The sequence below is a fragment of the Scyliorhinus torazame genome, chromosome 17 (genome assembly GCF_047496885.1).
Source record: "Scyliorhinus torazame isolate Kashiwa2021f chromosome 17, sScyTor2.1, whole genome shotgun sequence".
Classification (NCBI taxonomy): Eukaryota; Metazoa; Chordata; class Chondrichthyes; order Carcharhiniformes; family Scyliorhinidae; genus Scyliorhinus; species Scyliorhinus torazame.
The window spans coordinates 122,557,259-122,581,445 of NC_092723.1; the positions used below are offsets into that span (position 1 = coordinate 122,557,259).

The 24,187-nt window shown below is 49.7% G+C and overlaps 1 protein-coding gene across 5 annotated transcripts in view; it reads left to right on the forward strand.

Annotated features, from left to right (window-relative positions):
* The window catches only part of chlsn (cholesin), a 540,096-nt gene that overhangs the window by 509,071 nt on the left and 6,838 nt on the right, over positions 1-24,187 (forward strand). For all 5 annotated transcript variants that reach the window (XM_072480989.1, XM_072480992.1, XM_072480991.1 and 2 more), the window contains exon 3: positions 13,296-13,377. In XM_072480989.1, the coding sequence (XP_072337090.1) occupies positions 13,296-13,377 (82 nt within the window). The remainder of the gene's footprint in view (positions 1-13,295; positions 13,378-24,187) is intronic.

A 24,187-nucleotide genomic window follows, 5' to 3' on the forward strand; every position in this document is an offset into this window, starting at 1 on the left:
GATCAAATTAACATTTTACCAACTCTTAACTTAGTTTTGATGGTGTTGCTATTGACACCATAGGAGCAGCTTACCCCCGCCATAACTTCCGTATAATAAGCTGGCTGGGAGTTATGTATCAGCGGGCGTTAAGATTTTCACCCTGCCACAAGTTACTCATGATGTGGAGATGCCGGCGTTGGACTGGGGTGAGCACAATACGAAGTCTTACAACACCAGGTCAAAGTCCAACAGGTTTGTTTCGATGTCACTAGCTTTCGGAGCGCTGCTCCTTCCTCAGGTGAATGAAGAGGTCTGTTCCAGAAACACATATATAGACAAATTCAAAGATGCCAGACAATGTTTGGAATGTGAGCATTAGCAGGTGATTAAATCTTTACAGATCCAGAGATGGGGTAACCCCAGGTTAAAGAGGTGTGAATTGTCTCAAGCCAGGACAGTTGGTAGGATTTCGCAGGCCAGATGGTGGGGGATGAATGTAATGTGACATGAATCCCAGGTCCCGGTTGAGGCTGCACTCATGTGTGCGGAACTTGGCTATAAGTTTCTGCTCGGCGATTCTGCGTTGTCGCGGGTCCTGAAGGCCGCCTTGGAGAACGCTTACCCGGAGATCAACCGGGACCTGGGATTCATGTCACATTACATTCATCCCCCACCATCTGGCCTGCGAAATCCTACCAACTGTCCTGGCTTGAGACAATTCACACCTCTTTAACCTGGGATTACCCCATCTCTGGATCTGTAAAGATTTAATCACCTGCTAATGCTCGCATTCCAAACATTGTCTGGCATCTTTGAATTTGTCTATATATGTGTTTCTGGAACAGACCTCTTCATTCGCCTGAGGAAGGAGCAGCGCTCCGAAAGCTAGTGACATCGAAACAAACAAGTTACTCAGTATGGTTTTCCGATTTGCCAATGTGCGGATATCAGTCTGTCTTTCTCTCATTCTCCATGTAACTGTAAGAAAGGAGGAACGTACGTATATATAGCACCTCAAGGGATTCAGAAGCACTTCACACCCGATGAAATGCTTTTGAAATGGTGTCACTGCTGTGATGTAGGGAAAATGCGGCAGCCAGTTTGCACATCGAAAACTCCTGCAAGCAGCAAGACCATAATTTCTTGTTTGGTGATATTAGTTGAGAGAGAGCTGAGCGTGCTGCCCTTGTGGCAAGGCTGACACCAATCAGCTGCTTGTAACGTTTGCACACACCCTTCTCAGCTATCAATGGTTGTATTCTCGCTCAGTTTGAGTTTGTACCATGAGGTGGGCACTTGCTGATTGGATGACCAAATCAGACAGCAGCTAGCTGCTGGTTCCTGTGAGATTTAGGCAGCGTCCATAGGATTTTTCCTCACTGCACTGATCCAAATGGAGAGTTTCCAACCCCATTCCCAAAATATACGGGTGACTTCTCCGGTCCTCCAGCTGTGTGTTTCTCGGAGCCGCGCTGTTCGCTGGCAGCAGGTTCTTTACTTTCTCTTCCCCCCCCCCACCCCCCCCCACCACCTGTCAATCAGATTTCCCACTGAAGCCACCTCACGCCGCCTGAAAACCTGCGGGTGGGGGGGGGGTGCAAGGCCGGTGGGAACAGAGGATCCCAGTGGCCGGAGATTTCAGCCAAAGTGACCCTACTTCTTTTTTCTAAAATTTAGAGTATCCAATTATTTTTTTCCAATTAAGGGGCAATTTAGCATGGCCAATCCACTTACCCTGAACATCTTTGGGTTGTGGGGGCGAAATCCACACAGACACGGGAAGAATCCACACGGACAGTGACCCGGGGCTGGGATCGAACCCAGGTCTTCAGTGCCGTGAGGCAGCAGTGTTAACCACTGCATCACCATGCTGCCCTCAGTGGCCCTACTTCAACAAGTACTTCTTTGACTATGAGGGGCTTTAGGAGATCCTGAAGTCAGAAAAGGCTCTATAGAAATGCAGCATTTCCTTTGACTCTTTTGCTTGCTTGCTTTCTTTCTTGTTTCCTTTCGTACTTTCTTGTTTTCTTTCTCTCATAAGATCAAAGGAGAGTGCTGAGCCAAGCACCCACACTTAGAGGGAAAAGGATAAGAGAATTCTGGAGACAGAAACAAAGGATGCACTATTTAAAAACAAAATCTGGTTTCCAGGCTACAGATACAAACAAAAGCTATGGCAAGTTTAAGTCAGGCTGTTGATTAAATTTATTACCATCTGCATGTAAATTACCAGAGGCTTTATTTAACTTTTGAAATAAATTTGCTGCCTTTGAGCTTTGGGAGGTTTGTGATCAGTTTCCTAAACGGCTTGTTCACAGAGAGGCTTTACTACCTTCATTGTAAATCTCAGGTCGCAGCCAACCTGTTTTCGTAGCACTCATCACACAGTCATGCTGTTGTTTTCTTGTAGCTTGTTAAAACTTACTGCTTTTTAATTGGAACAAATCAACCATCATCTACTTACCATTTTTATTGGCAGGTAAATGTTTGCATCCACTTTGGATTTTGAGTGTCATAGCAAGGAGGTGTACCCAGAGTGACTTGAAGGTTGCCTGGCCAACCATGAACAGGTTATCCGGCCGTTCGCTGTTCGAGGGATCTTGCCATGTACAAGTTGTCCGCTGAGATTGTCTATGTAACAACAGCGTTTGCACTTCAGAAAGCAAATCATCACTTTTTACACTCCATGATAAAGCTGAGGATTTTTTAGAAAATGATTTCACAAGATATGGGTGTTGCTGGCTGCACCAGCATTTTTAAATTGCCCATCCCTAATGGTCCTGGAAAAGATGGTAGTGAGCTGCCGTCTCGAACGACTGCAGTCCATGTGGTATAGATACACCCACAGTGCCAGTAGGGAGAGAGTTCCAGGATGTTGACCCAGGATATGATAAGGTATGATGTAAATACAAGATAACCTTGCCAACAGTTTTTTCACATTTGCTTCACGAATGTAAAACACAAAAATCAGGAGAGATGGCCGTGGACCGTGAGTATTACCATTTACGGCAAAATGGGTGAAGACCAGTTCTAGATCATGTTGGGTATAAATCACACCCCACATAGGCTTTACGTGTCTTTCCCCTTCCCCCACCAATAGCAGATGATCACTGGAGGAAATGTGAGTAAAACACACCTTTTTGTGCATTGGCCAGGCAACCTGCTTTCTGGATCTATCCTGGAGACTTGCGAACCATGACAGACCACTTATTTCGGAACGATAAAGGGCTATTCGCTGAGGACCGGTGGAGGGAATGCAGTGACGTTCCCAATGGGCGAAATAAAAACAAAAAAGTACTAGAACTACTCAACAGGTCAGGCAGTACCTGAGGAGAGAAACATAGACAACGCTTCCGGTTGATAACCTTTCATCTGAACCCTATGAGTGAGTTGTCCGCCAAGTCTCAAAAGTCAAGGTCACACATGAAGGCAGCAGAAGATGCCAGGCACCCATTGGATCATATGAACAGGAGTAGGCCATGGCTCTTCGGACCTGCTCTGCCATTTAATATGATCATAGCTGATCTGGTCGTGGTCTCAGCTCCACTTTCCTGCACCCCCTGCCCCCCAAAATAACCCTTGACTCCCTGGTCTATCAAAAATCAGTGTAACTCAGCCCTGAATAAATTTAAAGACCGAGCTCCCACTGCTGTCTGGGGAAGAGAATTCCACACAAAAGGACCCTTTGGAAGAAAACATTTCTACGCATCTCTGTCTCAAAAGGGAAATCTTTTCTTTCTAAACGGTGTCCCCTTGTTCTAGTCTCCCCCACACGATAAAACATCCCGTCCAATCCCCTTAAAAAGCTATATGTTTCAATAATAGCACCTCTCATTCTTTGAAACCGAATCTGTTCAACCTTTCTTCATAAGACAACCCCTTCATCCCAGGAATGAATCAAGTTAACCATCTCTGAACTGCTTCTAATGCAATTATATATATTTCAAAATGAACTGCACAGAGTACTCCAGATGTGGTCTCACAGCTGCAGTAAAAATTCCCTACTTTTATATTCCATTTATCTTGCAATAAAATTGGAACTAGACTGCATGAAGTTGTCAGCGCACCAAGGAATCGATGCCTGATGTTTTCTTGCCTAACAGCACGAATAGATTATAGTTTGAAAGATGACTCAGACTTGAAACCTGGTATTCGCAAAACATGGCTTGAACCTGCAAACTGTCCACAAGTTGAATTCCTGATGTTAACCAGGCTATTTAATAAAGAAGAATCAGCGAGATGTCGGTTGAGGCCAAAATTAATGATTCCGGACCTTTCCCCTGTTTGCTGGGTGAAACAAAGGTGTAGAGGTGACTGGGGAACGTTTAACTCCACTGGTGGGGTCTGGTGGATGGATCCACGGACCAGAAGTGGGTCAAGAAGAAGGGAGCAGTTGGAGCAAGAGAATCTTTGTGCGCCACAGGTCAAGATGGCAGAGGGTATAGGGCCAACCCTGCCTGCCTAGTGGTCAATGCAGCAGCTGGTCGACTTCTTAAACGAGGGTCAGCCGGCAGAGAGGGAAGTCCAGGAAGACCTAGCCAAGGCGGTGGAACCATTAAAAGTGGGAATTGATCAAGTGGACAGAGGCTAGAGTCCCAGGGGGCAGGCCATTCGGAAAGTGGAGGAGGCAGTGGGTGAGCACGAGGAGCAGCTTACCTCGCTGGTGGCTGAGATTGGAATTATGCGAGAGACCTAGAAACGGTTAATGGAGAAGGTGGAGGACCTGGAGAATCGTTCCCGGAGACAAAATCTAATTATCGTGGGGATGCATGAAGGCATTGAGGGAGCGGACACTGGCTCGTATGTAGCCAATATGCTGGAGAAGGCGATGGGGAAGGGGGCCTTCAATCGGCCCCTGGAGGTCAACCAGGCGCACAGGGCACTGATGAGGAAGCCACAGGCGAACGAACCGCGTGGGCAATGTTAGTTCACCTCCACCGATTCCTGAATAAGGAGAGGATATTGAGGTGGGCAAGACAGACGAGGAGGTGCACCTGGGAAGGCAACGAGCTTCGGGTGTACCAGAACCTGGGTGCGGACCTGGCGACGAGGAGAGCCAGGTTTAATGAGGTGAAGGCTGCCCTCATTAAAAAGGGGGTAAAGTTCGGGATGCTGTATCCTGCCCGCCTTTGGGTGACATTTAACAGCCCATAACATTATTTTGAGACACCAGAGGAGGCGATGGACTTCTTAAGAGACAATGGGCTGGCAGGAGAAGGAGGGCATTGAACTGTGGAGGATGTGTGAAGAGATGTTTGCTTTTTCTGTCTTTTTTCTTTTTGTTTGTTGGTTATTGGAGAACTTCTTTCCTTTGAGATGTTTTGTTGGGTTTGGTGGCGGAATGTTTGGGGAGCGTTGAGGGTGAATGCACCTTTTTTCTTGTTCCATTGTTGTTTGTGGGGGGAGGGGAATCAGTGGGGGGGCTGCTGATAAAGGTGTGGGTGCAGTGGCGCAGCAAGAAAATAAATGATGGGCATCCGAGGGTGTGCGTGGTGGGGTCGCGTGACATGGGCCAGGGGCTGGCCCAAGTAAGGATATGGTTGACTTGAAGGGTGGAGGGGTGGGGGGTGCCTCCCGAATAGGTTGGTCACATGGAACATGAGAGGGCTGAATGGGCCGGTCAAACGGTCGCGTGTGTTCACGCACTTGAGGAGCTTGAAGGCGGACGTGGCCTTTTTGCAAGAAACACAGATGAAGGAATTCTCGTACTTCCCCCATGTGCACAGAGTGTACTCTTTGATTTTTTCGTGGTGGTCGAGACGCTGCTGGCAGGGGTCATTGACTCGAAGTATTCGGCGATCGTGGTTTCAGACCATGCGCCGCACTGGTTGGACTTGTAAATAGACCGGGGGAGGGGGGCCCAGCCCCCACATTGGAGACTGGACGCGGAGTTGTTAGCGGATGACGAGGTGTGCGAGTGGGTGAGGGCCGCCATTCAGGGGTGTGTGGAACTAAATGATGCAGGTGAGGTCTCGGCTGCCACGCTTTGGGAGGCGCTGAAGGCAGTGGTTAGGGGGGAGTTCATATAGATCTGGGTGCACAGGGAAAAGGTGGAGCAAGCAGAGACAACAAGGTTGGTGGATGAGATACAGCGGGTGGACAGGAGGTATTTGGAGGCCCTGGAGGCAGGATTATTGAAGGAGAGGCAGAAGCCCCAGATGGAGTTCGGGTTGGTGTCCACGGGGAAGGCAGCAGGGCAGTTACGGAGGGCCAGAGGGGCAGTGTATGAATACGGGAAGAAGGCAAAAAGGATGCTGGCCCACCAACTCAAGAAGCAGGAGGCGACGAGGGAGATTGGAAGGTGAAGGACGGGAGGGGAAGAGTGGTGCTGGACCTGGTGGGGGTGAATAGGGTATTCGAGGAGTTTTACAGGAGGCTTTATGAATCGGAGCTCCCGGCCAGGGGGGTGGGAATGCGGCCGTTCCTGGATGGATTGGAGTTCCCCAGGGTGGAGGAGGACCTGGTATAGTGGTTGGAGGCCCCCATTGGACTGGTAGAGGTGATGGAGGTCACACAGACGATGCAGGCAGTGAAGGCCCCAGGCCCGGATGGGTTTCCTGTAGAATTTTACAAGAAGTTTGGGGGGGGGGTACCTGAGGCCCCTGGTGGTGAGGGTATATAATGAGGCGAGGGAAAAGGGGGAGCTCCCCCTACATTATTGCAGGCGTCGATATACCTAATACTAAAGAAGGATAAAGATCCAGAGATAAAGGGGCTAAAATGGGGAAAGCAGGACAGGAGGTGGGGATTGGCAGGGGTTGGGTGTTGGTTAGTTATTTATTTCTTTTTTTTTTTTTAAATAATATTTTATTGAAAATTTTTGGTCAACCAACACAGTACATTGTGCATCCTTTACACAACATTATAACAATACAGATAATAATGACCTTTTTTATTTAAACAAGAACAAAAGAAAACAACAACAAATAAATAAATATTAAATAACAAAAATAAAAACTAGCCCTAATTGGCAACTGCCTTGTCTCAGGCCACACACCCCCCCCCCCCCCCCCACCCCCCACCCCCCAAGTTCTGGGCTGCTGCTGCTGCCTTCTTTGTTCTCCCCTATCTATCTTTCCGCAAGATATTCGACGAACGGTTGCCACCGCCTTGTAAACCCTTGAGCCGACCCCCTTAGGACGAACTTAATCCGCTCTAACTTTATGAACCCCGCCATATCATTTATCCAGGTCTCCACCCCCGGGGGCTTGGCTTCTTTCCACATTAGCAATATTCTGCGCCGGGCTACTAGGGACGCAAAGGCCAAAACATCGGCCTCTTTCGCCTCCTGCACTCCCGGCTCTTGTGCAACCCCAAATATAGCCAACCCCCAGCTTGGTTTGACCCGGACTCCTACTACTTTCGAAAGCACCTTTGTCACCCCCATCCAAAACCCCTGTAGTGCCGGGCATGACCAAAACATATGGGTATGATTCGCTGGGCTTCTCGAGCACCTCGCACACCTATCCTCCACCCCAAAAAATTTACTGAGCCGTGTTCCAGTCATATGTGCCCTGTGTAATACCTTAAACTGAATCAGGCTTAGCCTGGCGCACGAGGACGACGAGTTTACCCTGTTTAGGGCATCTGCCCACATCCCCTCCTCAATCTCCTCCCCTAGCTCTTCTTCCCATTTCCCTTTTAGTTCGTCCATCATAGTCTCCCCTTCGTCTCTCAATTCCCTATATATATCCGACACCTTACCGTCCCCCACCCATTTCTTTGAGATGACTCTGTCCTGCACCTCTTGTGTCGGGAGCTGCGGGAATTCCCTCACCTGCTGCCTCGCAAAAGCCCTCAATTGCATGTACCTGAATGCATTCCCTTGGGGCAACCCATATTTCTCGGTCAGCGCTCCCAGACTCGCAAACTTCCCATCCACAAATAGATCTTTCAATTGCGTTATACCTGCTCTTTGCCACATTCCATATCCCCCATCCATTCCCCCCGGGGCAAACCTATGGTTGTTTCTTATCGGGGACCCCCCCAGTGCTCCGGTCTTTCCCCTATGTCGTCTCCACTGTCCCCAAATCTTCAGTGTAGCTACCACCACCGGACTCGTGGTATAGTTCCTTGGTGAGAACGGCAATGGGGCTGTCACCATAGCCTGCAGGCTGGTCCCCCTACAGGACGCCCTCTCTAATCTCTTCCACGCCGCTCCTTCCTCCTCTCCCATCCACTTACTCACCATTGAAATATTAGCGGCCCAATAATACTCACTTAGGCTCGGTAGTGCCAGCCCCCCCCTATCCCTACTACGCTGTAAGAATCCCTTCCTCACTCTCGGAGTCTTCCCGGCCCAAACAAAACCCATAATACTCTTTTCTATCCTTTTGAAAAAAGCCTTCGTGATCACCACCGGGAGACACTGAAACACAAAAAGGAATCTCGGGAGGACCACCATCTTAACTGCCTGCACCCTCCCTGCCATTGACAATGCTACCATGTCCCATCTCTTGAAATCTTCCTCCATCTGTTCCACCAACCGCGTCAAATTTAGCCTGTGCAATGTGCCCCAATTCTTAGCTATCTGGATCCCCAGGTAACGAAAGTCTCTTGTTACCTTCCTCAACGGTAGGTCTTCTATTTCTCTACTCTGCTCCCCTGGATGCACCACAAACAGCTCACTCTTTCCCATGTTCAATTTATACCCTGAAAAATCCCCAAACTCCCCAAGTATCCGCATTATTTCTGGCATCCCCTCCGCTGGATCCGCCACATATAGTAGCAGATCATCCGCATATAAAGATACCCGGTGTTCTTCTCCTCCCCTAAGTATTCCCCTCCATCCCTTGGAACCTCTCAGCGCTATCGCCAGGGGCTCAATCGCCAGTGCAAACAGTAATGGGGACAGAGGACATCCCTGCCTTGTCCCTCTGTGGAGCCGAAAATATGCCGATCCCCGTCCATTCGTGACCACACTCGCCACTGGGGCCCTATACAACAGCTGCACCCATCTAACATACCCCTCTCCGAACCCAAATCTCCTCAACACCTCCCACAGATAATCCCACTCCACTCTATCAAATGCTTTCTCGGCATCCATCGCCACTACTATCTCCGTTTCACCCTCTGGTGGGGCCATCATCATTACGCCTAACAACCTCCGTATGTTCGTGTTCAGCTGTCTCCCCTTCACAAACCCAGTTTGGTCTTCATGAACCACCCCCGGGACACATTCCTCTATTCTCATTGCCATTACCTTGGCCAAGACCTTGGCATCTACATTGAGGAGGGAGATTGGTCTGTAGGACCCGCATTGTAGCGGATCCTTTTCCTTCTTTAAAAGAAGCGATATCGTTGCTTCTGACATAGTCGGGGGCAGTTGTCCCCTTTCCTTTGCCTCGTTGAAGGTCCTCGTCAGTAGCGGGGCGAGCAAGTCCAAATATTTTCTGTAAAATTCAACTGGGAATCCGTCCGGTCCCGGGGCCTTTCCCGTCTGCATGTTCCTAATTCCTTTCACCACTTCTTCTACCGTGATCTGTGCTCCCAATCCCATCCTTTCCTGCTCTTCCACCTTGGGAATTTCCAGCCGATCCAAAAACTCCATCATTCTCTCCCTCCCATCCGGGGGTTGAGCTTCATACAATTTTTTATAAAATGTCTTGAACACTTCATTCACTCTCTCCGCTCCCCGCTCCGTCTCTCCATCTTCGTCTCTCACCCCCCCTATTTCCCTCGCTGCTCCCCTTTTCCTCAATTGGTGTGCCAGCAATCTGCTCGCCTTCTCTCCATATTCATACTGTACACCCTGCGCCTTCCTCCATTGTGCCTCTGCAGTGCCTGTGGTCAGCAAGTCAAATTCCACATGCAGCCTTTGCCTTTCCCTATACAGTCCCTCCTCCGGTGCTTCCGCATACTGTCTGTCCACCCTCAAAAGTTCTTGCAACAACCGCTCCCGTTCCTTACTCTCCTGCTTCCCTTTATGTGTCCTTATTGATATCAGCTCCCCCCTAACCACCGCCTTCAACGCCTCCCAGACCACTCCCACCTGAACCTCCCCATTGTCATTGAGTTCCAAGTACTTTTCAATGCATCCCCTCACCCTTAAGCACACCCCCTCATCCGCCATTAGTCCCATATCCATTCTCCAGGGTGGACGCCCTCTCGTTTCCTCCCCTATCTCCAAGTCTACCCAGTGTGGGGCATGATCCGAAATGGCTATAGCCGTATATTCCGTTCCCCTCACCCTCGGGATCAATGCCCTACCCAACACAAAAAAGTCTATGCGTGAATAGACTTTATGGACATAGGAGAAAAACGAGAACTCCTTACTCCTAGGTCTACTGAATCTCCACGGGTCCACCCCTCCCATCTGCTCCATAAAATCCTTAAGCACCTTGGCTGCTGCCGGCCTCCTACCAGTCCTGGACTTCGACCTATCCAGCCTTGGTTCCAACACCGTGTTAAAGTCTCCCCCCATTATCAGCTTTCCGGTCTCTAGGTCTGGGATGCGTCCTAGCATTCGCCTCATAAAATTGGCATCGTCCCAATTCGGGGCATACACGTTTACCAACACCACCATCTCTCCCTGTAATTTGCCACTCACCATCACGTATCTGCCCCCGTTATCCGCCACTATAGTCTTTGCCTCGAACATTACCCGCTTCCCCACTAATATAGCCACCCCCCTGTTTTTCGCATCCAGCCCCGAATGGAACACCTGCCCTACCCATCCTTTGCGCAACCTAACCTGATCTATCAGTTTCAGGTGCGTTTCCTGTAACATGACCACATCTGCTTTAAGTTTCTTAAGGTGTGCGAGTACTCGTGCCCTCTTTATCGGCCCGTTAAGCCCCCTCACGTTCCACGTGATCAGCCGAGTTGGGGGGCTTCCCCCCCCCCCCCCCCCCCCCCTTGCCGGTTAGCCATCATCTTTTTCCAGCTTCTCGCCCAGTTCCCACGCGGCTGTATTTCTCCCAGACGGTGCCCCCCCGCCCATCCTTTCCCGCACCCACTCCCCCCTTTCCCCAGCAGCAGCAACCCAGTAATTCCCCCCTCCCCCCCCCCCCCCCCGCTAGACCCCCCGCTAGCGTAATTACTCCCCCCATGTTGCTCCCAGAAGTCAGCAAACTCTGGCTGACCTCGGCTTCCCCCCGTGATCACGGCTCGCCCCGTGCGGTGCCCCCTCCTTCCTGCTTCTCTATTCCCGCCATAATTATCATAGCGCGGGAACCAAGCCCGCGCCTCTCCCTCGGCCCCCGCCTCCCATGGCCAACGCCCCATCTCCTCTCCCTCCCCACCTCCCCCCATCACCACCTGTGGGAGAAAGAAAAGTTACCATACCGCAGGATTAATCATACAATACAATCCCTCTTCGCCCCCCCCCCCCCCACTCGTCCCACCACTTTGTCCAAACGTTCATTTTCGTAGTCCAATCATTCCAATTTTTCTCCTACAATAAAAGTCCACGCTTCATCCGCCGTCTCAAAGTAGTGGTGCCTCCCTTGATATGTGACCCACAGTCTTGCCGGTTGCAGCATTCCAAACTTTATCTTTTTTTTGTGAAGTACTGCTTTGGCCCGATTAAAGCTCGCCCTCCTTCTCGCCACCTCCGCACTCCAATCTTGATAGACGCGGATCACCGCGTTCTCCCATTTACTACACCGAGTTTTCTTCGCCCATCTAAGGACCATTTCTCTATCCTTAAAACGGAGAAATCTCACCACTATGGCTCTGGGAGCTTCTCCTGCTCTCGGTCCTCGCACCATAACTCGGTATGCTGCCTCCACCTCCAACGGACCCGTCGGGGCCTCCACTCCCATTAACGAGTGCAGCATCGTGCTCACATATGCCCCGACGTCCGCCCCCTCCACACCTTCAGGAAGGCCAAGAATCCTCAAGTTGTTCCTCCTTGCGTTATTTTCCAGTGCCTCCAACCTCTCCACAGATCGTTTCTGGTGTGCCTCCTGTATCTCCGACTTCACCACCAGGCCCTGTATATCGTTTTCATTCTCAGCTGCTTTCGCCTTCACGACCCGAAGCTCCTGCTCCTGGGTCTTTTGTTCCTCTTTCAGCCCTTCAATCGCCTGTAATATCGGGGCCAACAACTCTTTCTTCATTTCCTTTTTTATCTCCTCCACGCAGCGTTTCAAAAACTCTTGTTGTTCAGGGCCCCATATGAAACTGCCACCTTCCGACGCCATCTTGGTTTCTGCTTGCCTTCCTTGCCGTTGTTCCAAAGGATCCGCTGCAATCCGGCCACTTTCCTCTCCTTTTTCCATCCGTGTCCAGGGGGAACACCCTTCTGGTTTACCGCACGGTGTTTTCAGCCGTTAAAATTGCCGTTGGGGCTCCTATCAAGAGCCCAAAAGTCCGTTTCACAGGGAGCTGCCGAAACGTGCGACTCAGCTGGTCATCGCCGCACCCGGAAGTCTAGTTATTTATTTCTTATGACGTTCCTGTTCGTTCTTGCTCTTGTGTTGTTTGTATTTACTGTTCATATGCCTTAATAAAAATATATATGTTTTTAAATCCCAAATGTGGGTATTGCCTGGGAGTTAGATTAGTCACCTGTCATTATTGGTTAAGTTTTGGTCAATTAGTTATTTGGTAGATTTAGACTGCTCAGTTGTTTACCAAAATTAACCCACAAGATTTTGTTAAATGACTGGAGGATTCATTCAAATTGCAGGTTAGGTTTGTCACTGACACAAACAGTTTGATTCACGCCCATGCTCAGGTCTATTCCTGCCACTCTGAGTCTGTGATGAACAATCTTCAGACTTACATCAGCATCGAGGATGTCTTGGCAACATGGTGTGCAAAAAAGATTCTGTTGTGGGTGGCGGAGGATGAACAAAGAGGAGGTAGGAGTGATAAGTTGTGCGTAAGTGCACCTTTGCAAGGCCAGCAAATGGAAACAAAGCCTGAAATACGTCGTTGACAATTGTTCTCCATTCAAAATAGGCCCTTTCCTTAAATGTACGGAATTGACTGACAGGATTGATTCTGTCAGTTTATGCAGATTTCTGACCTGTAAACTAAGGTTTGATCTGGAAAGGTTCCTGTACACCTCCTGGATCCTTAGAAAACTCTCTGAAATGAACACTTAACCCTTTGATCAGCATCTAAGAACAGATTATCCGTTATTATCCCATTGTTGATGGTGGGAGCTTGCTGTGTACTCGTTGGCTGCTGTGCTACCTGCATTACAGCAGTGACTCCATAATTGGCTAGAAAGCACTTTGGGACATCTCAAGGTTGTGAAAGACGAATGCAAATCTTTTAGACTTTCTTTCAAAAAACAGAACTGCCTGCATTTTTAAATGTTATCTTGTTCACCTTTTAAAGAATGTAACTATTTTTTGAAGGTGGTCCAAGAAACACAAGGACTGGAGATTTCAGAAGACGAGACAGACCTGGCTCCTAAAGCACATGTATGATTGCGATAAGGTAATACTCAGAAAATGTGAATAAAATTCTGCTTTGAAATTGTGCCAACCATAGACTCAAAAGTCAACACTGTGTAAACAAATCAGATATCATCGAACACTAAGATACCCTGACATGCTCAAATTGGATTTAGGCCAGGGTGGCATTTTATAGAAGTCCATCATTTGTCTGTCTCATCAGAGCTGTACTCCCACGATCCATAAAAGACTCATCTGTCTCTATTTTGATGGTAAGGAGATTCTCCTCTTCTCTGTAGCTGATGGCCATTGATCTTTTTAATACAACACTACACACAAAAATCAGAGTTAGACCTGCTTAAACCATCAAACAATAAATATGTAGCTGTGTCGTCCATTTCTCTCTTAATCCCACTCCTCCATAGTACTGAAACTCTTGATCAGGAGAGCTGAATGCTACAATCTCCAGCATGGTTGCTTTTAATTGCATTTAGTTGATCAGTTTGTTTGCAGTATGAGGGGGATAGGGTCATAGAATGGTTACGAGCACAGAAGGAGGCCATTTGGCCCATTAGTCCTTTGAAGGAGCGGTTCATCGACTGGCACTCCCTGTCTGTCCCCCACCCCCCGTAGCTCTGCAAATGTTACCTTCTCAGATAACGATCCATTTTCCTTTTGAAAGTCTCAGTTGACTCTGCCTCCACCATACTCCTCCACCATGGATGGCACGGTGACACGTGGTTAGCACTGCTGCCTCACAGCGCCAGGGACCCAGGTTCAATTCCGACCTTGGGTGACTGTCTGTGTGGAGTTTGCACATTTTCCTCGTGTCTGCGTGGGTTTCCTCCGGTTGCTCCGGTTTCCTCCCACAGTCCAAAGATGTGCTGGTTAGGTGGATTGGCCATGATCAATTGCCCCTTGGTGTGCAAAAGGTTAGGTGAGGTTATTGGGTTACGAGGATAGGGTGGGGGTGTGCACCTAGATAGGGCACTCTTTCAGAGGGCCTGTGCAGACTCAATGGGCCGAATGGCCTCCTTCTGCACTGTGGGGATTCTGTGATTCTATGAATTACATGAATTCTATGCTACAGTCCAGATTTTAACCAGCCGCTGCGTGAAAAGCTTTATTTTGTTAATTACCTTAGATTCACATCTCCTGGTTCTTGATCCTTTCACCAATGGAAACATTTTTCCCCATCTACTCTGTCCAGACCCATCATGATTTTGAATCCCTCTATCAAATCTCCTCTCAGCCTTCTCTTCTCCACGAACAACAGTCCCAACTTCTCCAATTTTTCTATGTAATCGAAGTTCCCCATCCCTGGAACCATTCTTGTGAATCTTTTCTGCATCCTCTCCAAAGCCTTCACATCCTCCCTAAACTGTGGTGCCCAGACCTGGACACACTACTCCAGTTGAAACTGAGTGTTTTTGCCAGGCTTAACATAATTTCCTTGCTTTTTGCTCGATGCCCCTACTGATAAAACCCAGGATGGCCTTTGCTTTATTGACCACTCTCTCGACCTGATCTCCCTCCTTTGACTATCATGCACCTATACACCCTTTCCTCCCGTATCCCTTTATTTTATATTGTCTCTCCACGTACTTCACATACCTCTCTGCTATTTGTCTACCCATTCCCCCAACCTGTCTATGTCCTTTTAAATTTCTACACTTTGCTTCTCATGGCATACAATGCTTCCTTGTTTTGTATCATTTGCAAATTTCTGAATTATGTCCTATGTATCTTTTCAAGTCATTAATATATATCAGGGAGTGTAACGGTCCTAACACAGATCTCTGATGAACCATTATAAACCTTCTCCAATCCCAAAAACAACTATTCACCGTGACTCTCTGTTTCCTGTCACTTGGACAGTTTTGTGTCGCTATTGTGACTGATCTTTTTATCCCACGCGCTCTTTCTTTGCTCAAAGATCTGTTGTTTCTCTATTTACCAAGTGCCTTCAACAGTATTAACCGCATCAACCCTCTCTGTTACATCATCAAAAAATGGCAACAAGTTAGATAAATATGGGGGGCGATTCTCCGAGCCCCGCGCTGGGCCGGAGAATCGCCGCAACCGCGCCCCGACGCTGCCGCGCGATTCTCCGAGGTGCGGAGAATCGGCCCGAATGGGCCGAGCGGCCGCGCGGATCTGACAGAGTCCTGCCGCCGCCGTTCACCCCTGGTCGCTGCCGGCGGGAACTCTGCGCGAATGGTGGGGGGGTGCGGCCTGTGGGGGGGGGGCTCCTTCACAGGGGGGGGGTCCTCCGATGGGGTCTGGCCCGCGATCGGGGTCCACCGATCGGCGGGCAGGCCTCTTCCAACCCCCGGGCCTATTTTCTGGCGCAGCCGGCACTTGAACACGACGCCATGTTGAGTCGGGGCCCACGCGCTAAAGACGTCCCCCGCCCATGCGCAGGTTGGCGCAGCCCAACTGCGCATGTGTGGGTTGGCGCGGTGCCCATTTGGCACCGGGAAAGGAGGCTGGAGCGGCGTGAACCGCTCCAGCGCCGTGCTGGCCCCCTGTGGGGGCCAGAATCGGCCGTACCCGGGCCCGGTTCATGCCGTCGTGAAACGCAACGGCGTTCCCGATGGCGCGAACACTTGGGCTCCATATTGGAGAATCGCCCCCAAGGTTTTCCAAAACAGATCCATGCGGCCTTTCCTCAATTTACCTGCTTTTGTCCAAGCAAGTATTCATTTTGTCCTGAAGTTTCATTTCTAAAAGCTTCCCCGCTGCCGAGGTTAAACTGATTAGCTGTAGTTACTAGGCGTATCTTTACGCACTTTCTTGATCAAGGGTATAACATTTGCAATTCTCAAATCCTCTAGCACCAACTGCGATTCCAAGTAAAAATGGAAAATTATGGCCAGTGCCCACTTGCTTCAGAATCGTTGGATGCATCTCACCCTGGTTCCTCATTAATTTTAAAATTCAAATAGGCTGTGCAGTACCTCCTCCTTATCAATTTTAAACCCTTTATGTGCCTGAATGAACTCATCTTTCACCAGGGCCTGGGCCGCATCTTCTTCCTTGCTAAGGACCCAATGTACCTGCATAGTTCTCGGCAAATCTTTCTGCCTTCAGAACACTTTTATCATTTCCCAGTTGGCTCCTTGAGTTTATTCAGTGAGTAGCTGAGCAGAGAGTAAAACTCACAGGTTCAGTCTTAGCTCATTGGGAAGCGCACTTGTGCCTGAGTCCAAAGGTTGCTGGTTCAAGTCCTGTTTGTGAGCAAAATGTGGCTGACACTCTAGTGAGGTATTTAGGGAGCACCTGCCTGTTTTGACTGAGACATGAAGACAAGGTCCTTGTCTGTGCTCTCGGTTGGTCTTAAAAGGTCCCAGAGCACTATTTTGAAGAGGAGCTGGCCAGTATTTATCCCTCATACAACATCATTGAAACAGATCAGATGGTCACTAAAGAGTGGGAGCTTGCCATGAGCAAACTGACTGCTGTGCTTTTGACATCACAATAGTGGGCAGGCTTCAAAAATACTTTGCTAACTGTAAGAGTGTTTTTGGACGGACCTCCGGGTGCGGCGATGACCAGCTAAGTTGCACGTTTCGGCACCTCCCGTTTTTAACGGACTTTTGGGCTCTTATCGGGAGCCCCAACGGCAATTTTCGAAGGCTAAACCCACTGTGAGGCGACATAGAAGGGAGTCCCCCCGGATGTGAATGGATAGAAGAGATAATAGTGGCCAGATTGTGGAGGATCCTCTGGAGCAGTGGCAAAGAAGGGAAGTGAGAAGCAAGATGGCGGCGGAGGGCGGCCAGTTGGTATGGGGCCTGGAACAGCAGGAGTTCCTCCGGCGATGTGTGGAGGAGCTCAAGAAGGAGGTGCTGGCACCGATGCTGCATGCGATTGAGGGGTTAAAGGAGGCGCAGAAGACCCAAGAGATGGAGCTCCATGGAGTGAAGGCAAAAGCTGCCGAAAACGAGGGCCACAGGGCTTGGTGGTGAAGACGGAGACGCACGAGGCACTGCATAAGAGGTGTATAGAGAGACTGGAAGCCCTGGAAAATAGCTCGAGGAGGAAGAACTTAAGAATCTTGGGTCTTCCCGAAGGGGCAGAGGGAGCGGACGTGGGGGCGTATGTGAGCACGATGCTCCATACCTTAATGGGAGCTGAGGCCCCGACGGGCCCCCTGGAAGTGGAGGGAGCGTACCGAGTCCTCGTGAGAAGACCAAAGGCAGGAGAAATACCTCGAGCAATAGTGGTGAGGTTCCACCGTGACAAGGACAGGGAGATGGTCCTGAGATGGGCGAAAAAGACACGGAGCAGCAGGTGGGAGAACGCAGTGATCCACGTGTATCAGGATTGGAGTGCGGAGGTGGCGAGAAGGAGGGCGAGTTTCAATCGGGCCAAGGCGGTGCTCCACAAGAGGAAAGTGAAATTCAGAATGTTGCAGCCGGCAAGACTGTGGGTTGCACACCAGGGTAAACACCACTACTTCGAGACGGCAGAGGAAGCGTGGACATTTATTGAAGAGGAGAAGTTGGACTAGATTTGAGAAAGAGTGTTTGAAATGAAGTAGCGAGGTGGTGGCAAGGGACTGTGAATCAGATGGGGGAAAATTTTCTTTCCCCTCAAAGGGAGGGGACACGAAGAAATGTGGGCGCCGGTGGGGAAGGGGAGGGGGAAGTAGAGAGGGAGCTGCGCCATCAGGGGCGGGGCCGAGAGGGACGCGCGGGCTTTGTTCCCGCGCTATGGAAATTGTGGCGGGAAAAGGGGGCGCAGGAAGGAGGGGGCCTCACATAATGGGAGGCTAAGGATAAACGGGGGAAGCCAGAGTTTGCTGACTTCCGGAAGCAATATGGGGGGAGCAACTAAGCTAGAGAGGGATCTAGCGGTTGGGGGGGGTTTAACTGGGTTTCTGCTGTTAAGGGGAAAGGGGAGCTGTTACAGGATGGGATGGTCGGGACGGGAGGGCACTGTCCGGGGGATAAGCGGGTGCGTGGGAACCGGGTAAGGAGCTGGTCTAAAAAAGGGGATGGCTAGTCGACGAGGGGGGGGGGGGGTAAAGAGCCCCCCAACCCGGTTGATCACGTGGAACGTGAGAGGGTTGAATGGGCCGATTAAGAGGGCAAGGGTATTTGCGCACCTAAAGAAGCTAAAGGCAGATGTGGTCATGCTTCAGGAGACGCACCTGAAACTGGCGGATCAGGTCAGATTAAGAAAAGGATGGGTGGGACAGGTATTCCACTCGGGCTTGGATGCGAAAAATAGAGGGGTGGCAATACTGGTGGGGAAACGGGTATTGTTTGAGGCGAAGACTACAGTGGTGGACAGTGGGGGTAGATACGTGATGGTGAGTGGCAGATTGCAAGGTGAGGCGGTGGTGCTGGTGAACGTATATGCCCCGAACTGGGATGATGCGAACTTTATGAAGCGTATGTTGGGGCGCATCCCGGACCTGGAGATGGGAAAGTTGGTAATGGTGGGGGGCTTCAACACGGTGCTGGACCCAGGGCTGGACCAGTCCAGATCTAGGACCAGGAGGAGGCTGGCAGCGGCCAAGGTGCTTAAGGGCTTTATGGAGCAGATGGGAGGAGTGGATCCCTGGAGATTTACTAGACCAAGGAGTAAAGAGTTTTCCTTCTTCTCCCATGTCCACAAAGTGTACTCCCGGATAGACTTCTTTGTCCTGGGAAGGGCGCTGATCCCGAAGGTGGCAGGAACGGAGTATTCGGCTATAGCCATTTCAGATCATGCCCCACATTGGGTAGATCTGGAAGTAGGAGAGGAAAAGGAGCAGCGCCCACTCTGGAGATTAGATATGGGACTGTTGGCGGACGAGGGGGTATGTGTAAGGGTGAGGGGATGTATTGAAAGGTACCTAGAGATCAATGATGATGGAGAGGTCCAGGTGGGAGTGGTCTGGGAGGCGCTGAAGGCGGTGGTTAGAGGGGAGCTGATCTCCATAAGGGCCCATAAGGGGAAACACGAGGGTAAAGAAAGGGAGAGATTGTTGGGGGAGATTTTGAGGGTGGATAGGCAATAGGCGGAGGCTCCAGATGAAGGGCTATACAGGGAAAGACGGCGATTGCACACGGACTTTGACTTGTAGACCACGGGTAAGGCGGAGGCACAATGGAGGAAGGCACAGGGAGTGCAGTATGAATATGGAGAGAAGGCGAGCCGGCTGCTGGCCCAACAACTTAGGAAGAGGGGGGCGGCGAGAGAGATCGGAGGAGTTAGAGAAGAGGAGGGAAAGATGGAACGGGGAGCGGAGAGGGTGAACGGGGTGTTTAAGGTATTTTACGAGAGGCTATATAAGGCTCAACCCCCGGAAGGGAAAGAGGGAATGAAGCGTTTCCTAGACCAGCTGGAGTTCCTGAAGGTTGAGGAACAGGAGATGACAGGACTGGGAGCACAGATTGAGATGGAGGAGGTGGTAAAAGGAATTGGGAACATGCAGGCAGGGAAGGCCCCGGGACCGGATGGGTTCCCGGTGGAGTTCTATAGGAAATACGTGGACCTGCTGGCCCCACTTCTGACGAGAACCTTTAATGAGGCTAGGGAAAAGGGGACACTACCCCCGACGATGTCGGAGGCGACGATATAGCTGATCCTGAAAAGAGACAAAGACCCGCTGCAGTGCGGGTCATACAGGCCTATTTCCTTCTTGAACGTAGATGCCAAGCTTTTGGCCAAGGTGTTGGCGACGAGGATAGAGGACTGTGTCCCTGGGGTGGTGCATGATGATCAAACGGGGTTTGTTAAAGGGAGGCAATTGAATGCTAATATACGAAGGCTGCTGGGGGTGATGATGATGCCCCCACCGGAGGGGAGGCGGAGATAGTGGTGGCGATGGATGCAGAGAAAGCATTTGATAGAGTGGAGTGGGACTATCTGTGGGAAGTACTGAGGAGATTTGGATTTGGCGAGGGGTTCATTAGATGGGTTCAGCTCCTGTACAGTGCCCCGGTGGCAAGTGTGATTACAAATAGGCAACGATCTGACCACTTCCGACTATATAGGGGTACAAGACAGGGATGTCTCCTGTCCCCGTTACTGTTTGCGCTGGCAATTGAGCCATTGGCCATAGCGCTGAGGGGCTCTAGGAAGTGGAGGGGGGTACTTAGAGGAGGAGAAGAGCATCGGGTGTCATTATATGCGGATGATTTGTTGTTGTATGTCGCGGACCCAGTGGAGGGGATGCCTGAGATAATGCAGACACTCAGTTTGGAGAATTTTCAGGATATAAATTGAATATGGGGAAGAGTGAACTGTTTGTGATGCACCCCGGGGAACAGGGCAGGGGAATAGACGATTTACCGTTGAGGAGGGTAAGAAGAGATTTCCGGTATTTAGGGATCCAGGTGGCCAGGAACTGGGGAACCTTGCATAAGCTTAACTTGGCACGACTGGTAGAGCAGATGGAAGAGGACTTTAGGAAGTGGGACATGGCGCCCCTGTCATTGGCGGGCAGGGTGCAGGCGGTTAAAATGGTGGTCCTTCCGAGGTTTCTTTTTGTGTTCCAGTGCCTCCCTGTACTGATTATAAAGGCCTTTTTTAAGAAGGTGGACAAGAGTATTATGAACTTTGTGTGGGCTGGAAAGACCCCAAGAGTAAAGAGGGGGTTCCTGCAGTGCAGTAGGGACAGAGGGGGACTGGCACTGCCGAGTCTAAGTGATTATTATTGGGCCGCCAACGTGTCAATGATATGTAAGTGGATGAGGGAAGGGGAAGGAGCGGCGTGGAAAAGACTGGAGATGGCTCGGGACGTTCGCGAGTCTGGGAGCACTGACAGAAAAATATGGGTTGCCACCTGGGAATGCATTTCGCTACATGCAAGTGAGGGCATTTGTGAGGCAACAGGTGATGGAATTTCCGCAGCTCCCGGCGCAAGAGATCCAGGACAGAGTGATTTTGGGGGCATGGGTGGGTGATGGCAGGGTGTCAGATATATATAGGGAAATGAGAGACGAGGGGGAGATGATGGTAGAGGAGCTGGGGGAAGAGATTGAGGAGGGGCTGTGGGCAGATGCCCTAAGTAGGGTAAACTCTTCGTCCTCGTGTGCCAGGCTCAGCCTGATACAATTCAAGGTTCTACACAGGGCGCATATGACGGGAGCAAGGCTGAGTAGGTTTTTTGAAGTGGAAGATAGGTGCGGGAGATGCGCGGGAAGCCCGGCGAACCACACCCACATGTTTTGGTCATGTCCGGTATTGCATGGGTTCTGGGTGGGTGTGGCAAAAGTGATCTCGAAGGTGGTGGGGGTCCGGGTCAAACCAAGCTGGGGGTTGGCTATATTTGGGGTTACAGAAGAGCCGGGAGTGCAGGAGGCGAGAGAGGCCGACGTGTTGGCCTTTGCGTCCCTAGTAGCCCGGCGAAGGATTCTAATTATGTGGAAAGAAGCTAAGGTCTGGAGGTCTGGATCAACGACATGGCAGGGTTTATCAAACTGGAACGGATAAAATATGCATTAAGAGGTTCGGCTCAGGAGTTCACCGGGCGGTGGCAACCGTTCCTCGACTATCTCGCAGAGCGATAAGGGAAAATAGGAAAGGCAGCAGCAGCAGCCCAGGGGGGAGGGCACGGGGGGGGGGGGGGGGGGGGGGGGGGGGGAGGTGCTCATTTGGGTCTTCAGGGGTTTAATGTGTGTGTTTATATATTAGTTATTTAGATTTGATTTCACAAGGTTACTATTTTAGTTATTATTTCTGTAGTTTCTTATTTTGTTGTTGGCAGTTGCCGTTAGTTAGCATATTATTTATTTAAAAAATGATCAATGTATATATTATTACAAAGTTGTAAAATGGGAAATTTTTGTTCGATCGAAAAACTTTAATAAAATATATATATTTTTTAAAAATGAGTGTTTTTGGACACCCCGATATCGTGAGAAACGTGAAAGCAAGTTTCTTTCTGTCTTTTTCTGATTTTTATCCAGTGACTGAAAACTGGATGCGTGAGGTTGTGATGGGAACCCAGGATTGGATTCAGCTGTGACTTTCTTCCCACATCACGGGTTGAATATCCTGTTGATGTTCACACAGGAAGGGCAGGTTATTTGCCGGGGTAGCAAAGGGTTGTCACTATCAATGGAAACGCGCAGAGCAAGTTAATGCCTTAAGGGAAGAAGGTGTATTGGGAAGAAACGGAAGAGAAGGACCAATTAGATAGCTCTTTCAGAGAGCCAGCATGGGTATGATGACCCGAATGATTGTCTTCTGTGCAATATCAGTCCATGAATGTATTTATGGCAAAAGATATACATTTTCTCAAACCTCTGCGTATTGTACGAGGGGGCTTGGCGTAGAGGTGGTTGGGAGCAGTGAAGAGATTTTCATAGAATCGTAGAATTCTTATGTGCAAAAGGAGGCCATTCGGCCCATTGAGTCTGCACAGACCGTCTGAAAGAGCACCTTACCTAGGTCTTATCCCTGAAACCTCATAACTCCACCTAACCCACCCATCTTTGGACACTAAGGGATGGCCAATCCACATAACCTGAACATCTTTGGATTGTGGGAGGAAACCAGAGCACTCGGAAGAAACACACGCAGACATGGGGAGAACGTGCAAACTCCACACAGTCACCCATAGCGAGAATTGAACCCGGGTCCCTGGCACTGTAAGGCAGCAGTGCTAACCACTGTGCCAACGTGCCATTAATTCTAAATTAGCAAGCGTTGATTTAACCCCCAAAAGGAGTGACGGAGAAAATAACACACCCGTGTTAATTATTGCCAGAGTTAGCAGCAGTGTGCTCAATTCCAGAGTTTAGCCCATTCACAAGCCAGCTGAGTTTCTGTTAACGGAATTGGAAACCGGGCAGTTTGTGTGAAGTTATGTAGGTAAATAGTCTATTCATTTCTTTAAAATAAATTTAGAGTACTCAATTCTATTTTTTTCTATTAAGGGGCAATTTAGCATGGCCAAGTCACCTACCCTGCACATCTTTGGGTTGTGGGGGTGAGACCCACATAGACACAGGGAGAATGTGCAAACTCCACATGGACAGTGACCCGGAGCCAAGATCGAACCCGGGCCTTCAGCGCTGGGAGGCAGCAGTGCTAACCTCTGTGCTACCGTGCCACCCGCTAACTAGTCTATTCATGACAAGCTGATGCTGGGTAGATGCTGAGAGCATATTTCCTCCCATGGGAGGAATCTAAAGCTAGGGGACATAGTGTAAAAATCAGGAGTCTCACATTGAAGATGGAGATGAGGAGGAATTTCTTCTCTGAGGGTCATTAGTCTTCAGTATTCTCTTCCATGTAGATCAGTGGAGGCTGGGTTATTGAACGTAGTCAAGACTGAATTGGAAATATTTTTGATTGACAGGGTTTCTGAGGGCTGGCACCAAAATGGAGTTACGGTCACAATCAGGTTAGCCATAATCCTATTGAATGGCGGAACAGGCTTGACTGGCATATTGCTGCTCCTATTTCTTATAATCATCTGATCTTATGAGAGCATTTCACTCAGTGTGTCAGTTTGGAATATATATTAGCTAGAGAGTTTCCTTGTAATTAACTGCAAGCGTAGAAGATTGCAGCCACAAGATGGAGTCTGTTATTGCTGGATGGACTTTATTTTAATAAAGCAAAATAAAACAGGAGATATACTTTAAAAATTGCAGGAAATCATGTGAAAGCTCACAGAGATTCTCCATCATCAGATATTAGGTTACTGTCATAGAACCAAAACATTTACAGTGCAGAAGGAGGCCATTCAGCCCATCGAGTCTACACTGGCCCCTGAAAGAGCACCCTACCTAAGCCCACACATCCACCCTATCCCCGTAACCCAGCAATGCCACCTATGTTTAACGCTACAGGGCAATTTAGCGTGACCAATCCACCTAACCTGCACAGCTTTGGATTGTGGG